This window comes from Ahaetulla prasina, chromosome 3, assembly GCF_028640845.1.
Source record: "Ahaetulla prasina isolate Xishuangbanna chromosome 3, ASM2864084v1, whole genome shotgun sequence".
NCBI lineage: Eukaryota > Metazoa > Chordata > Lepidosauria > Squamata > Colubridae > Ahaetulla > Ahaetulla prasina.
In genome coordinates, this window is record NC_080541.1 from 222,047,100 (window position 1) to 222,061,252 (window position 14,153).

Below are 14,153 nucleotides of genomic sequence, written 5' to 3' on the forward strand. Positions count from 1 at the left end.
GGTTAGCGTTGTCTCTGTTCTGTTGAATGCCAATAAAGTTGGAGTTTAAGGCAGCCTCGCCTCTGTCCTTATTGGGCCAGTCTCGGATCCAACACTGGCGACGAGGATGGGATCGTCCCGACATTAAATCCGAGCCATGGACAGAGAGGAACGCGCCTTACACAGCTAAGTACCTCACGACTTGAAACAGTTATGGCCGGTGCATTGCCAACCTTTCCACCATTCGTCCCTTCATCCGAGAAGTGGGACGAGTATATCGAGAGGTTCGAATGTTTCCTCCACGCCAATGACCTCACGGAATTGTCCGGCGCGAGGAAACGGGGCTATTTCCTAAGCTCATGCGGCAGCGAAGTGTTCAGTACCGCGCGAGCTCTCGCCGCCCCACAGCTAGTTTTTGAGTTGACTTGGGAAGCATTAGTGGAAAAATTGAAGAATCACTATGCTCCCGCCCCATCCCGAATCGCCCGCCGGCACGCGTTCCGGCATTGTGTACAAAAGGAAGGACAAACGATTAACGCATACATGGCTTCCTTAAGATCGGCCGCCCTCCACTGCGAGTTTCGAGATTTCCTGGATGACATGTTGCTAGACCAGTTGGTCTGTGGCATCCGGGACGTGAGACTCCAGCGGCGCCTCCTGGCACGAAAAGATGTCGACCTCTCCACCGCCTTATCTGAGGCCAGAGCTGCGGAATTGGCCGATGACTCGGCCGCAGAGCTCCAGCGACACCAAAGGGGATCCCTAACGAGCGATCGCCCCCTGGGCGTCCACCACGAAGATGTTACTCAAGGGAGCTCGTCGGAAGAAGAAGCAGACGTGCGCCGCCTAAATCTATGACCAAGGCGACGAGGGGACTTCCCCGACAAGCACCTGCCAAACCCATGCATGGGGTGTGGAGGAGACCATGCGAGAGGCGACTGTAAATTTAAAGCAGCTGTATGTCGCCGCTGCGGGAAACGAGGACACCTGGCGCGAGTGTGCAGGGCAGCCCTGCCATCCAGTGACGATGCCCTGGAGCGACCCAAGTCACAGAAGCCAATCCGGAAGCCGATGGCACGTCAACGGGCCTGTTTCACTGCCTCCGAGTCTACCGACGAAGTCGTCAGCTTTGCTGCCTCCACGGTACCAACCAACAAAATACACTTGTCGGTGCGGCTCGAAGGGGCACAGTGCGATATGGAGGTGGACACCGGCTCTTCGCGCTCCCTCATCGCCTGGTCCACCCTGAAACGTCTCGTTCCACATTTGGAAAAGGGAACTCTCAAGCCCTGTGAAGTGACATTGCGAGACTATCAAGGGAAAACGATCTCAACCCTGGGCGTGGGCAAATTCAGGGTGGCATACCAAAAATTCGAGGGCACTTTACCACTGATCATTGTCAGGAGCGACCTGCCAACCCTCCTAGGGCTGGACTGGTTCTCTGCCCTCGGCCTAAATGTGGCAGGGGTCCATACCACACTCCTTGATGTGACGTCAGCATTGGCCAGCGAATTCGCTGACGTTTTTGAAGACGCCCTGGGTAAATATAATGGAACCCCAGTGTCACTTCAGCTTGACCCCCAGGTGCAGCCCATTCGACTGAAGCCAAGAAGGGTCCCCTTAGCGCTCCGACCGAGAGTAGATGCACAACTGGATAAACTGATAGCCCAGGGTGTTTTGGTTCCCATTGATCATGCTAAGTGGGAAACCCCCATTGTAACCCCCCTGAAGCCGGACGGATCCATACGGATCTGTGCGGACTACAAGGGGACGATCAATAAAGCCCTCCAAGCCAACCCGTACCCTGTCCCAGTGGTACAACACTTGCTCCACTCCCTGGGACAGGGCCGAGTTTTTGCAAAGTTAGACTTGGCACAGGCCTATCAACAGCTTCCGGTGGATGAGGAGACGGCCATCGCGCAGACGATCGTCACCCACCGGGGAGCTTTCAAGTGTACACGACTCCAATTCGGAGTCAGTGTAGCACCAGGAATATTCCAGGGACTCATGGAGCGGTTGCTCTATGGCCTCCCCGGAGTTATTCCTTACTTTGATGACGTTCTGGTGTCAGGGAAGGATCTCCCAGAACTAGTCACCAAGGTAAAGGCTGTGTTAGGCCGATTCCGCCAGGCGGGGTTGAAGCTACGGAGGGACAAATGCCGGATCGGAGTGCCCCAAGTTGAATTCTTAGGGTTCCTTGTGGATGCTCACGGCATTCGGCCGGCCCCCTCAAAGGTCGAAGCGATCCGAAATGCCCCCACGCCCACTTCCAAGGCCGAGCTCCAAGCTTTCTTAGGCCTCCTAAATTTCTATGCTATATTCCTTCCCCATAAAGCGACGGTGGCCGAGCCACTCCATCGCCTCCTAGATGCCGGCGCACCTTGGAATTGGTCTAAAGCCGCGGCAGCTTCCTTTGAAGCTGTCAAACGGCTCCTAACATCTTCCGCTGTCCTGGTGCAGTACAATGAGAAGCTCCCCCTAACGCTCACTTGTGATGCCTCACCTTTTGGGGTTGGGGCTGTTCTCAGCCACCTATTCCCAAACGGATTGGAGGCACCCATAGCGTTCTATTCGCGCACTCTCTCTCCAGCTGAACGAAACTATAGTCAGCTGGACAGAGAGGCCCTTGCAATTGTCGCGGGAATCAAAAGATTCCACGACTATCTATATGGCCGATTTTTTTCCCTGGTCACTGACCATAAGCCCCTGTTAGGGTTACTAGCCGGTGACCGCACAACCCCGCAAATATTGTCACCGCGCATGTCGCGGTGGGTAGAATTCCTTGCGGCGTATTCATACCAACTAAGGCACCAGCCTGGCAGCGCCATAGGACACGCAGACGCCCTCAGCCGCTGCCCCCTCCCAGCAACGGCCGTCGACCCAGCCCCAGCCCTACCGGTGCTTCTGATAGAGGAGTCTAACTCCCCCATCTCCGCACAGGATGTCTCCCGTGAGTCCGCCAAGGACCCGGTACTGGTGCAGGTCCTCGACTGGGCCTGCAGGAGCTGGCCGCAAGGAGCAGTGGGGCCGGAGTTTCTATCGTATACCCGCAGACAAGGGGAATTGTCAGTGCATAAGGGGTGCCTACTCTGGGGGAGTAGAGTGGTGGTCCCTCCGGCTCTACGATCTCAGGTGTTAGAATGCCTACACATGGCCCACCCGGGCATAGGGAGAATGAAAGCCCTAGGTCGCAGCTATGTCTGGTGGCCGAAGCTAGACCACGACATAGAAACTTGGGTTGGACGTTGCCAGCAATGCCAGGGCTCCAGGGCTGTAGCCCCGGCAGCGCCGGTCCGGGATTGGGAAATGCCCCGAGGACCGTGGACGAGGATCCATTTAGATCTCGCCGGTCCTTTTCTTGGGAAAACGTTTTTAGTGGTGGTGGACGCGTATTCTAAGTGGGTTGAAATATTCCTAATGCAATCCACCACCACAGACACTATAGTCCGGATCCTAGACAGGTTGTTTGCAACGTTCGGTCTCCCAGATGTGTTAGTCACAGATAATGGGCCTCAATTCTCCTCAGCGTCGTTCCTCCAATTTTTAGCAATCCACGGGGTTCGGCACGCCCCCACGGCCCTGTATCACCCGGCGGCGAATGGAATGGCAGAACGTGCCGTAAGGTCAGCCAAGGAGGCTTTAGGCCGCCTAGGCACCTCCAACTGGCAACAAAATATAAATAGGTATTTGATGGCCCAACATACCACCCCGTGCCAGGTCACCAAGATGAGCCCGGCGGAGTTGCTAATGGGGCGCCGGTTGAGAACCGTACTTGACCGGTTGCACCCCACATACATGCCGGAGAAGCTCCAAGAACCCAATATAAGGGCCCGAGCGTTCAATATGGGGGATCCTATATTTGCGCAAAATTATGGGGAAGACGAAAAGTGGTTGCCAGGGCACGTCATTACATTGACTGGACCATACTCTTATAGGGTCCAGCTCACAGACGGACGAGTGTGGCGGCGACACATCAATCAATTAAGACGCAGAACAACCGAGGGTGAGGGCCAACAACAACAACAACACCAGTCGCCCACTCTGGCCGAGGTCACCACACAAATCGAGCCGCCAATCGAGCAGGCCTCGCCGATAATAAGGCCACTCAATCCCCAGAACTTCCCGGCCAATCGGCCATCTTCACACCATCCCAGGGCGTTCTCGGCGGCTGACGTACCTGCTCATCCATTGGGTCCAATCTCCGAAGGTCCGGCTCCTCCTACGCCGACATCATCGCCAACAGTTCTTCAGAACTGGCCCCCAGCTCCTCCCTCGACTGCTCCGCTTCCAGGACTGAGGCGCTCGGGGCGGAGCCGACGCCGGCCAGCGTATCTGGCTGACTACGCATGCGCGGTCCGGGGGTTGAGGGGTGTTAAGTCCTCGCGGCTACGTCCTGTCTGCCTCAGCCAAGCCGGTTAGCCGCGCGCTGATTGGTTGAGGCGCAAGCAACAAGGAAGAGCGGGAACCAGGAAGAGCCATCATTGGTTCCCCATTTGACAGCTACTTCTCGGTAGCTGTCAATGCCTGTGCTTCTCCTCAGAAGCGTCTTAACTAGTTGTTGAAAGGTTAGCATTGTCTCTGTTCTGTTGAATGCCAATAAAGTTGGAGTTTAAGGCAGCCTCGCCTCTGTCCTTATTGGGCCAGTCTCGGATCCAACAGGTACTCCTGGAAGGGCGGGGAGAGGTGGGGCGGGGCCAGCCAGCAATTTAACTACCGGTTTGCCCAAACCGGCTGAATCTCACCACTGGGTAAGAATCATCTCCACACAGAAAAACTCTAATACTGTAGTTATAAATACGAATACTTACTACCAGAATTGAGCCCAAAATTTCCATTGCTAAGTAAGACAGTTGTTAAGTGAGTTTTGCCCCATTTTGTGATCTTTCTGCCACAGTTGTTAAGTGAATAACTGCAGTTTTTTTAAGTGAATCATATGGCCGTTAAACGAACCTGGCCTCCCCCATTAACTTTGCTTGTTGGAAGCTGGCTGGGAAGATTATAAATGGCGATCACATGGCCCCAGGACAGTGCAACTGTCCTAAAAACATACCAGTTTCAAGCACCCAATTTGTTTAATAACAGAGTTGGAAGGGACCTTGGAGGCCTTCTAGTCCAACCCCCTGCCCAGGCAGGAAACCCTACACCATTTCAGACAAATGGCTATCCAACATTTTCTTAAAAATTTCCAGTGTTGGAGCATTCACAACTTCTGCAGGCAAGTTGCTCCACTTATTGATTGTTCTAACTGTCAGGAAATTTCTCCTTAGTTCTAAGTTGCTTCTCTCCTTGATTAGTTTCCACCCATTGCTTCTTGTCCTGCCTTCAGGTGCTTTGGAGAATAGTTTGACTCCCTCTTCTTTGTGGCAGCCCCTGAGATATTGGAATACTGCTATCATGTCTCCCCTGCTCCTTCTTTTCATTAAACTAGACATACCCAGTTCCTGCAACCGTTCTTCATATGTTTAATTTTGACATGCTTCAACGGTTGTAACTGTGAAAACTGGTCATAAGTCACTTTTTTCCGTGCTATTGTAATGTTGAACAGTCACTGAACAAATAGAATCGAATAGAAGAATAGAATAGAATAGAATTTTTTATTGGCCAAGAGTGATTGGACACACAAGGAATTTGTCTTGGTGCATATGCTCTCAGTGTACATAAAAGAAAAGATACCTTCATCAAGGTACAACACTTGTCCTCGACTTACAATGTTTGTAAGTCAAGGACAACTTACAAAATCATTCTACAACAGAGGTAGCGCAATTTTAATGCAGCTATGATTAAAGCAATTAAAACAACAAAGCAATTAGAGAACGCCTCATTTGCATTCTTTGCTTGTCCCTCGATCTGGAAGGAAATTCTGAGCTCCTTCCCAGCAAAACAATTCGGCAATGGAACCAATGACTCAGAAGAGGGGATTGGCTGCCCTTCACTGAATGCTTTAGAGGAGTAGAAGCTATGAGGCAGAAGCTATGATGCTTTAATTAAGGCATCTACTCCAAATAAGGTGCTGGGCTTGGTGACCTAAGTGTCCCTTCCAGCATTTAATTCTGTGATTCTGTCTCATAGCCACCCACAGATTCAAAGAGACTTTGGCTGCAGGCTAAAAAAAAAAAAAAAAAAGACAACGTATTAAAAAGCAGAGACATCACCCTGCCAACAAAAGTGCGTATAGTCAAGGCTATGGTTTTCCCAGTTGCAATGTATGGCTGTGAAAGTTGGACCATAAGAAAGGCTGAGCGCCAAAGAATCGAGGCCTTTGAACTCTGGTGCTGGAGAAGACTCCTGCGAGTCCCTTGGACTGCAAGGCGAACAAACAAGTCAGTTCTAGAGGAGATCAACCCTGACTGCTCTTTAGAAGGCCAGATCCTGAAGATGAAACTGAAATACTTTGGCCACCTAATGAGAAAGAAGGACTCACTGAAGAAGAGCCTAATGCTGGGAAAGATTGAGGGCAAAAGAAGAAGGGGACGACAGAGAACAAGGTGGCTGGATGGAGTCACTGAAGCAGTAGGCATGAGTTTAAATGGACTCCAGAGTATGGTAGAGGACAGGAAGGCCTGGAGGAACATTGTCCATGGGGTCGCGATGGGTCGGACACGACTTCGCAACTAACAACAAAAAAACAAACAAAACCCAATTCTTATTCAGCCTGACACTTCCAAGAAGGCTCTCTTCTATCCTGCAAGCAAACTTGTTTAGCTACATAGCTGGGTACGAGCTAGACGCTCTTAAAATATATCATGTCCTTTAGCACATCTGTGCCTATCTCTGCGTGTGTGTTTGCGAGTGCAGTATGGTGAGGTGCGCTGGGTTTATTCAAGGGTGGGGTTGCTGGGGGTTCGCAGGGGTTCGGGAGAACCTCTAGCTAAGATTCTGTGCAGTTCAGGGAACCCCCAAATCCCACTTCTGGCTGGCCTCACCCACCCCACTCCGCTGCTTCCAGGAGTCCCCACGCGGCCCGTTTTGGATGCAGGTAAGTGCAGGGCACGTACCGAGGCTCAGGGAGGGTGAAAAATGGGCCTACCGGAAGTTCGGGAAGGCTTGAATGGGGATGTTTCAGGCCTCCAGAGGGCCTCCAGAGCCTGGGGAGGCCGTTTTCGCCCTCCCGGAGGCTCAAGAAAAGCCTCTGGAGCCCGGGGAGGGCAAAAAGCCCCACCCCCGCCGTGATGCAGGAGGCCGACTAGGCCACACCCATCATGGCCGCGGCCACCCAGCAACCGGGCAGAGAACCCCTTGCTAAAATTTTTGAAGCCCAACCCTGGGTTTCTTCCTCCTGAATTGGGGAAGAGAGGAAAATAAAATAAACATTTTATTTATCAAAGCAAATTTATCAACTTATTTGCTTTGATAAATAAAAACCTACTTATAAAATTTGGGTCCCATAAGGTAGTCCTTGACTTAGAACCATTTTTTTTTTAGTAACCAACATTGCAAGAGCACTAGAAAAAAAGTGACTTACGACCCAGTTTTCACACTTATGACCATTGCAGCAACTCCATAGTCCAGGGGTCTCCAACCTTGTCAACTTTAAGCCTGGAGGATTTCAGCTCCCAGAATCCCCCAGCCAGCTTTACTGGCTGGGGAATTCTGGGAGTTGAAGTCCTCCAGGCTTAAAGTTGACAAGGTTGGAGACCCCTGCCATCGTCCCATTATCAAAATTATCGTCCCATTATCAAAATTGGCAACTGGCATGTATTTATGACCATGTGACTAACTTAACAACCATTGATTCGTTTAATTGATGGATTCATTTAATCACGGTAGCAAGAAAGCCTATAACATGGGACAAAACTCACTTAACAATTGTCTTGCTGAGCAGTAGAAATTTGGGGCTCAAGGATGGTCATAAGTCGAGGACTACCGGTAGCCGAGAACTCATCATTACTTTGGCTTGGAGTGTACCTTCTAAATCAGACTTCTGCTTGTCTACAGGGTCTGATGGGTCCCCAGGGAGCAGCAGGTAAAGACGGCCCTCAAGGATCAAAGGTAAAAACTTCTTTCCTTCAAGTTTGCGCAACCGCCATACCTTCACAATTATGTCCATGTAGTTTTGGTGACATCATTCTAAACATGATTTCTTGATGCGTTTTTCTGGGATAGTTTTTCAGCTCCTTTTGTCTACAGTCTAGGGATCTCCCACCCATGTTCACAGAATAGCAGAATAACAGCGTTGGAAGGGACCTTGGAGGCCTTCTAGTTGAACCCCCTGCTCAAGCAGGAGATGCTATAACATTTCATACAAATGTTATCCAATCTCTTCCTAAAAAAACCCCAGTAGTAGAGCACCCAAAACTTCTGGAGGCAAGTTGTTCCACTGATTAATTATTCTAATTGTCAGGAAATTTCTCCTTAGTTCTAAGTTGCTTCTCTCCTTGATTAGTTTCCATCTGTTGTTTCTTGTCCTGCCTTCAGGTGCTTTGGAGAATAGCTTGACTCCCTCTTCTTTGTGGCAGCTCCTGAGATATTGGAAGACTGCTAACATGTCTCCCTGGTCCTTCTTTTCATTAAACTAGACAAACCCAGTTCCTGCAACCGTTCTTCATATGTTTTAGTCTCCGGTTTCCTAATTAACTTTGTTGCTCTTCTATGCACTCTTTCTATAGCCTCCACATTATAATAATAATAATATTTCTTAAAATTGTAGAAAGGGGGCTACAGTAGAAGGAAGGAAGGAAGGAAGGAAGGAAGGAAGGAAGGAAGGAAGGAAGGAAGGAAGGAAGGAAGGAAGGAAGGAAGGAAAGAGTGATGAGAAGAAAGGAGGGGGAGGAAGGAAGGAAGGAAGGTTTTTAGGAGGGAGAGAGAGGATGGGTGGGTGAAAGTGGGGAAGGATTGACCCCCTCTTCTTTTTGGCTGCCCCTCAAATACTGTAATACTGCTATCATGTCACCCCTAGTCCTTTTTTTCTCTTCCATTAAACAGCTTCTTACATCCCTGATCCTACTGCACACGTAAGGTCAATTAGGTGATATTACCTGCTGAGATTAACTAGGTTAAAGTCCCTCTAATTATGCAGTCTAATGTTGGGTGGGTGAGACAAAAAAGAGAACATTTTGATCCTGCAAAGTAATCAGGGGTCATATCCAGAAAGAATCTAATTATTAAATTAGCTCAACTGCTCCTCCTGTTAATTCAAGCTGCCGCAAGCTGATACCCTGCTTGTGATGCTACGATGGAACTACAGCACCCAGAATTCCCTGCCACCTGTAATGCCATGTGGGAAAGATCTTGGGAGACAGTCTAGGTCAGGAGATACTGCCAATGGTTAGATAAGAGAGGGCACAGCCCTCAGCTGCAGAATGGGAGGGGAAAGACATTCAGAAGAGACCCTCCCTAGTTGCTCAGGCTGCACGTCAGACAGCAGGAGAACTATACTTTCAGACTTGCAAGATTCTATTAATGTGGCTTTACAATAAAGTAGAATTAGTTTATATTAGGGGTGGGATTCAGTCAGGTCGGACCGGTTTGGGCGAACCGGATGCTAATTTTACATCTGGTTCGCCAAACCAGTAGTTTCAAGGACTGGCTGGCCCTGCTCACCCCATCCCTCTCAGGAGTTTCCACGCAGCCCATTTTGGATGCCAGGTAAATGCAGTGCCTATGCAGAGGTTCTGGGAGGGTGAAGAATGGGCCTCCCAGAAGTTCTGGAAATTGTGAAACGGGCCTGTCTCCAGCCTCCGGATCCTGGGGGAGGCCATTTTGGCCTTCCTAGAGGATTGAGGAAAGCCTCTGGAGCCTGCGGAAGGCAAAAAATGGGCCTCCTGGAAGCTCCAGAAGTCTGGAAATGGGCCCGTTTCTGGCTTCCAGAGGGCCTCTAGAGTCTGGGGAAGGCCGTTTTCACTCTCCCGGAGGCTCAAAAAAAGCCTCCAGAGTCTAGTGAGGGCAAAAAACAGGCCTCCAAGAAGTCCAGAAACAGGCTTATTTTCAGCCTCCAGAGGGCCTCCGGAGCCTAGGGGAGGCAGTTTTTGCCCTTCTGGTGGCTTGAGGAAAGCCTCCGGAGCTTTGGGATGGCAAAAACACCCCTCCCCCGCCGCCAATGTGGTGAAGGAGGCCAAGTAGGCCACATCCACCATGGCCACACCCACCCAGCAACTGGGCAGGTGAATGTTGGAACTACCAGTTTTCCCGAACCGGTCTGTACTGGCAGCAGCCCACCACCACTTCTAGCACTGATCAAGTTACCTAGTTTGGTAATGAAATGTCTGCAAAGAAACAACCAAGCTCGGAGAGCCCACAATTCAACCCTGGGCTACAGATATTCTCTTCTATTAATAAATGTGCTTTGCAGGGTGTTCGAGGACTCGAAGGAGCAGCTGGACCACCAGGACCTCCAGGACCACGGGTGAGCAATTTCAGTCAAGTGGGAAATAATGTCCATTCCAGAATAAACAACCCCGTTCCCAAAAGCTGCTACCTGCAGAGTTCTCTTGGTTAGGAAGAACGGGCGAGCAAGCATTGCATTCTGTATGCTTTCGTCGCCATTCAGCAACTGGGTTATTTGCTTCCAATAGCACCTTGGCAAGGAGGGGACATAACCAGCTGGTGCTCAACTTTGAGATCTTTCAAAAAACCTGGGTTGGTATCTAAAAGTTTCTGGAACATCTCCTGGATTATTGAGGCCTTTTCTTCCTCTTTACATATGCGAAGTAGGAAATCAGATATCTTCTTGTTTTGCCCTTCAGACCAAGGCAAAGAAATGTTAAAAAAAGATGAGAAGTAGAAGAGAAAGCAAAGGAGAAAAGGGAAAAAGGAATCACTATTATGATAGGTTATCATGCACGAGAGCCATTTTGGTGTAACAGTAAAAGAATCCAGCTAGAAAATGGGAGACTGTGAGTTCTAGTCCCATGTTAGGCATGAAAGCTGCTGTCGTGTCCCACTCCTCCGCTGACGGCCGGGTCAGGGAAATCCGAATCAGGCGTGCCTCTGCAGCTCTGCCAAAGTCCTAGCAAAGTCCTCAGGGCAGGCAGGAGACCAGAAAGTGACTTCAGCAAGATATGTTTAGACTTTGCCTGACTAAGAGAATGCCAGAAAGCAGGTCCTTTATATAGGCCATGGGGTGTGGCTCCATGACTCAGCACTTATCCAGGCCTGCCCCTCCCTTCCTTCTGTTGCCTCCGTCTATCAAGTCTTCTGACGCGAGGGTCACCCCAGTCTGCAGCTGTTGGCAATTGACCTCCCTCAGGCTCACATGCTGTGGAGGAGGGGGAGGGGTCTAGTTGCTCCGTTTGCCTGGGCATGGAGCCAGAGCTGGGGGCTGGAGATACTTCCTCCTCTTCAGCCTGTCTGGGCATGGAGCCAGGGCTGGGGCCAGGAGGCATACTAGGACATTCCTCTGTGTTCGGAAGCAGATAAGAAGGCCCCGGCTGTGGTGAGATCGGACGAGACACAACAGCTGCCTGGGCAATCTTGAGCCAGTCACCGGGAGATTGTACAGTGGGTTCCAGGAGATGCTATGAGTACCAAACATGATGAGTACCAAACCAATTTTTCCCAATAAGGAATAATGTTGTGAGTCAGAAGGTAGCCGCTCCAAGTTCTAGCTTGTGCATTGAGTACCAAACAAACAATAAGTACCGGGACAAAATTTTCACATCAAAATGCATTTTCAATGAGTTTTAAAGCAGTTGAATAGCTAATGTCCCACAGTAAGTTCTAGTCCGGCCTTGGGGATGAAACGTGGTTGGGTGACTTTGGGCCAATCACCAGGAGAATGTGAGTTCTAGTCCTGCCTTAAGCACAAAAGCCGGCTGGGTGACTTTGGGCCAGTCATTAGGTGATGCGGTGTTCCTTAGACAGGAAGTAGCTGGGCGATCTTGGGCCAGTCACAGTCACTCTATAAGCTCTAGGAAGAAGGCAATAGTTAGCCCAGGGGTCGCAACCTTAAACACTCAGAGATCCACAAATGCCCTAACTGGAAGCCCCCTGTTCAATTCTGGAGCTGACCGGAAGTCTGGTTTCCCCCACCATAGAGTCTCCTCCTAGCGCAGTGTCCTTTTTTCCTCTGCCGACCGGAAGTCCAGTTCCCCCACCACAGAGTCTCCACCTGGCATGGTGTCCTTTTTCTTCTGCCGACTGGAAGTCAGTTCCCCCACCACAGAGTCTCCTCCTAGCATAGCATCCTTTTTCCTCTGCCTGTCCTAACCGAAAGCCCTATCAATTGTGGAGCCGACCAGCAACAGGGAGCCACAACAGAGGGATAAAAGAGCCACATGTGGCTCCAGAGCCGCGAGTTGCTGACCCTTGAGTTAGCCACTTTCAAAAAACTTTGCTATGAAAATGGCAGGAAATTTCCAGGCAGCCGCTAGGAGTCAAAACTGACACTGATTTTCTATTTAAAAGAAAGAAAGAAAGAAAGAAAGAAAGAAAGAAAGAAAGAAAGAAAGAAAGAAAAAGAAAGGAAGGAAGGAAGGAAGGAAGGAAGGAAGGAAGGAAGGAAGGAAGGAAGGGAGGGAGGAAGGAAGGAAGGGAGAGAGAGAGAGAAATAGTCCATATGGAAGAGAAAACGTAAGCACTCTTACGTGATGAAGCTATTAGAAAGGGAATATGGAAGATTTCCCACAGCATCATTAGAAGAAACACTGTTACCGTCTACTGTTCTATCCCCTAAATTATGATATTAATAGGAAATGAGGGAAACATAACTCAATGTACAATCTACTCTTTTAATATTCTTTCCCAGCTAGGAAATATATCTGAGCGCGTAATTTTTCCCCTCTCCTGCTTTTTGCGAGCTAATTCTGCTAGATTCCCTTGAACCTCAAGGAGTGGATCCCTTCCATCCTTTTGCATTTGTAGCCATTTATGTCTCTTCTTTCTGTCCCCAGGGATTCCAAGGTTTAGCAGGGACCTGGGGTAACCCTGGAGACAGAGGCCCCCCAGGAGAAGTCGGACCCACGGTAAGGCTCCACCCCACCCCACCGTTACTCATTGCAATGAAGAATATTCAAGACCCGCTCATTTGATTTCACAGATAGCTATCACAGAACACTGTAATAAAATAACAGAATAACACACTGGAAGGGACCTTGGAGGTCTTTTAGTCCAACCCCTTGATCAAGCAGGAGGCATTCCAGACAAGTGCTTGTCCAATCTCTTTTTAAAAATCCTCAGTGATGGAGCATTCACAACTTCTGGAGGCAACCTCTTCCACTGGTTAAGCATTCTAACTGTCAGGAAATTTGTCCTTATTTCTAGGTTGGAACTATCCTTGATTAGTTTCCATCCATTGTTTCTTGTCCTGCCTTTAGTACTTTGAAGAATAGAAAAGACCCCCCCTCTTTTCTGTGACAGCCCCTCAAATATTGTAACACTGCCATCAAGTTACCCCTAGTTTTTTCTTTTCATTAAACTAGTCATCCTCAATTCCTGCAACCGTTCTTCATATGTTTTAGCCTCCGGTCCCCTAATCATGTTTATTGCTGTTCTCTGCACTCTTTCTAGAGCCTCAATAGTTTTTTTTTAATATATTGTGGTGAACAAAACTGGATACAGTATTCCATGTGTGGTCTACCACACTTTCAAGTACCACTATCTCTTCAAAGATAGTGTAAGTCCAAGTCACACAATAAATGCAAATGACTCTGGTCTGTAAAGTCATTTTTTTGAAGTGGTAAGATTTCTGTAATTGTTATTTCTCATCTTTATTACTCTGGGTAATGATAGTCCTCAACTTATGACCATATCTGAGTCCCAGATTTATCAACCTCTCCACAAACACTCCTTCCTTCTAGCACTGATGATGTTACCTAGTTTGGTTAATGAAACATCTGCAAGAAAACAATCAAGGTTGGATAGCACTAAGGACTCCACAGTCCTCCCCCTCTCCTCCTCTGCCTCCTCCTCCTCCTCTTTCCCCCCTCCCTCCTCTGCACAACACCCCATTCACTTCTAATACTGATAATGTTACCTAGTTGGGTCATGAAACGTCTGCAAGAAAACAATCAAGCTCAGAGAGCGCTAAGGACTCTTCCTTCTCCTCCTCGTCTCAGCAAACATCCTCCCTTCTAGCACTGATGATGTAACCTAGTTGGGTCATGAAACGTCTGCAAGAAAACAATCAAGCTCAGAGAGCACCAAGGACTCCAGAGTTCAACCCTGAGCTACAGATACTGTATTGATAGAAGAGAATATTTGTAGTTCAGGGTTGAGCTGTGGAGTCTTTGGTACTTCCA

General features: G+C 49.3%; 1 protein-coding gene across 1 annotated transcript in view; it reads left to right on the forward strand.

The window, feature by feature from the left end:
• Nucleotides 1–14,153, forward strand: part of COL20A1 (collagen type XX alpha 1 chain) — a 265,731-nt gene that overhangs the window by 226,611 nt on the left and 24,967 nt on the right. Inside the window, exons 32-34 of the mRNA XM_058174284.1 lie at nucleotides 7,915–7,968; nucleotides 10,268–10,321; nucleotides 12,807–12,878. Coding sequence (XP_058030267.1) covers nucleotides 7,915–7,968; nucleotides 10,268–10,321; nucleotides 12,807–12,878 — 180 coding nt within the window. The remainder of the gene's footprint in view (nucleotides 1–7,914; nucleotides 7,969–10,267; nucleotides 10,322–12,806; nucleotides 12,879–14,153) is intronic.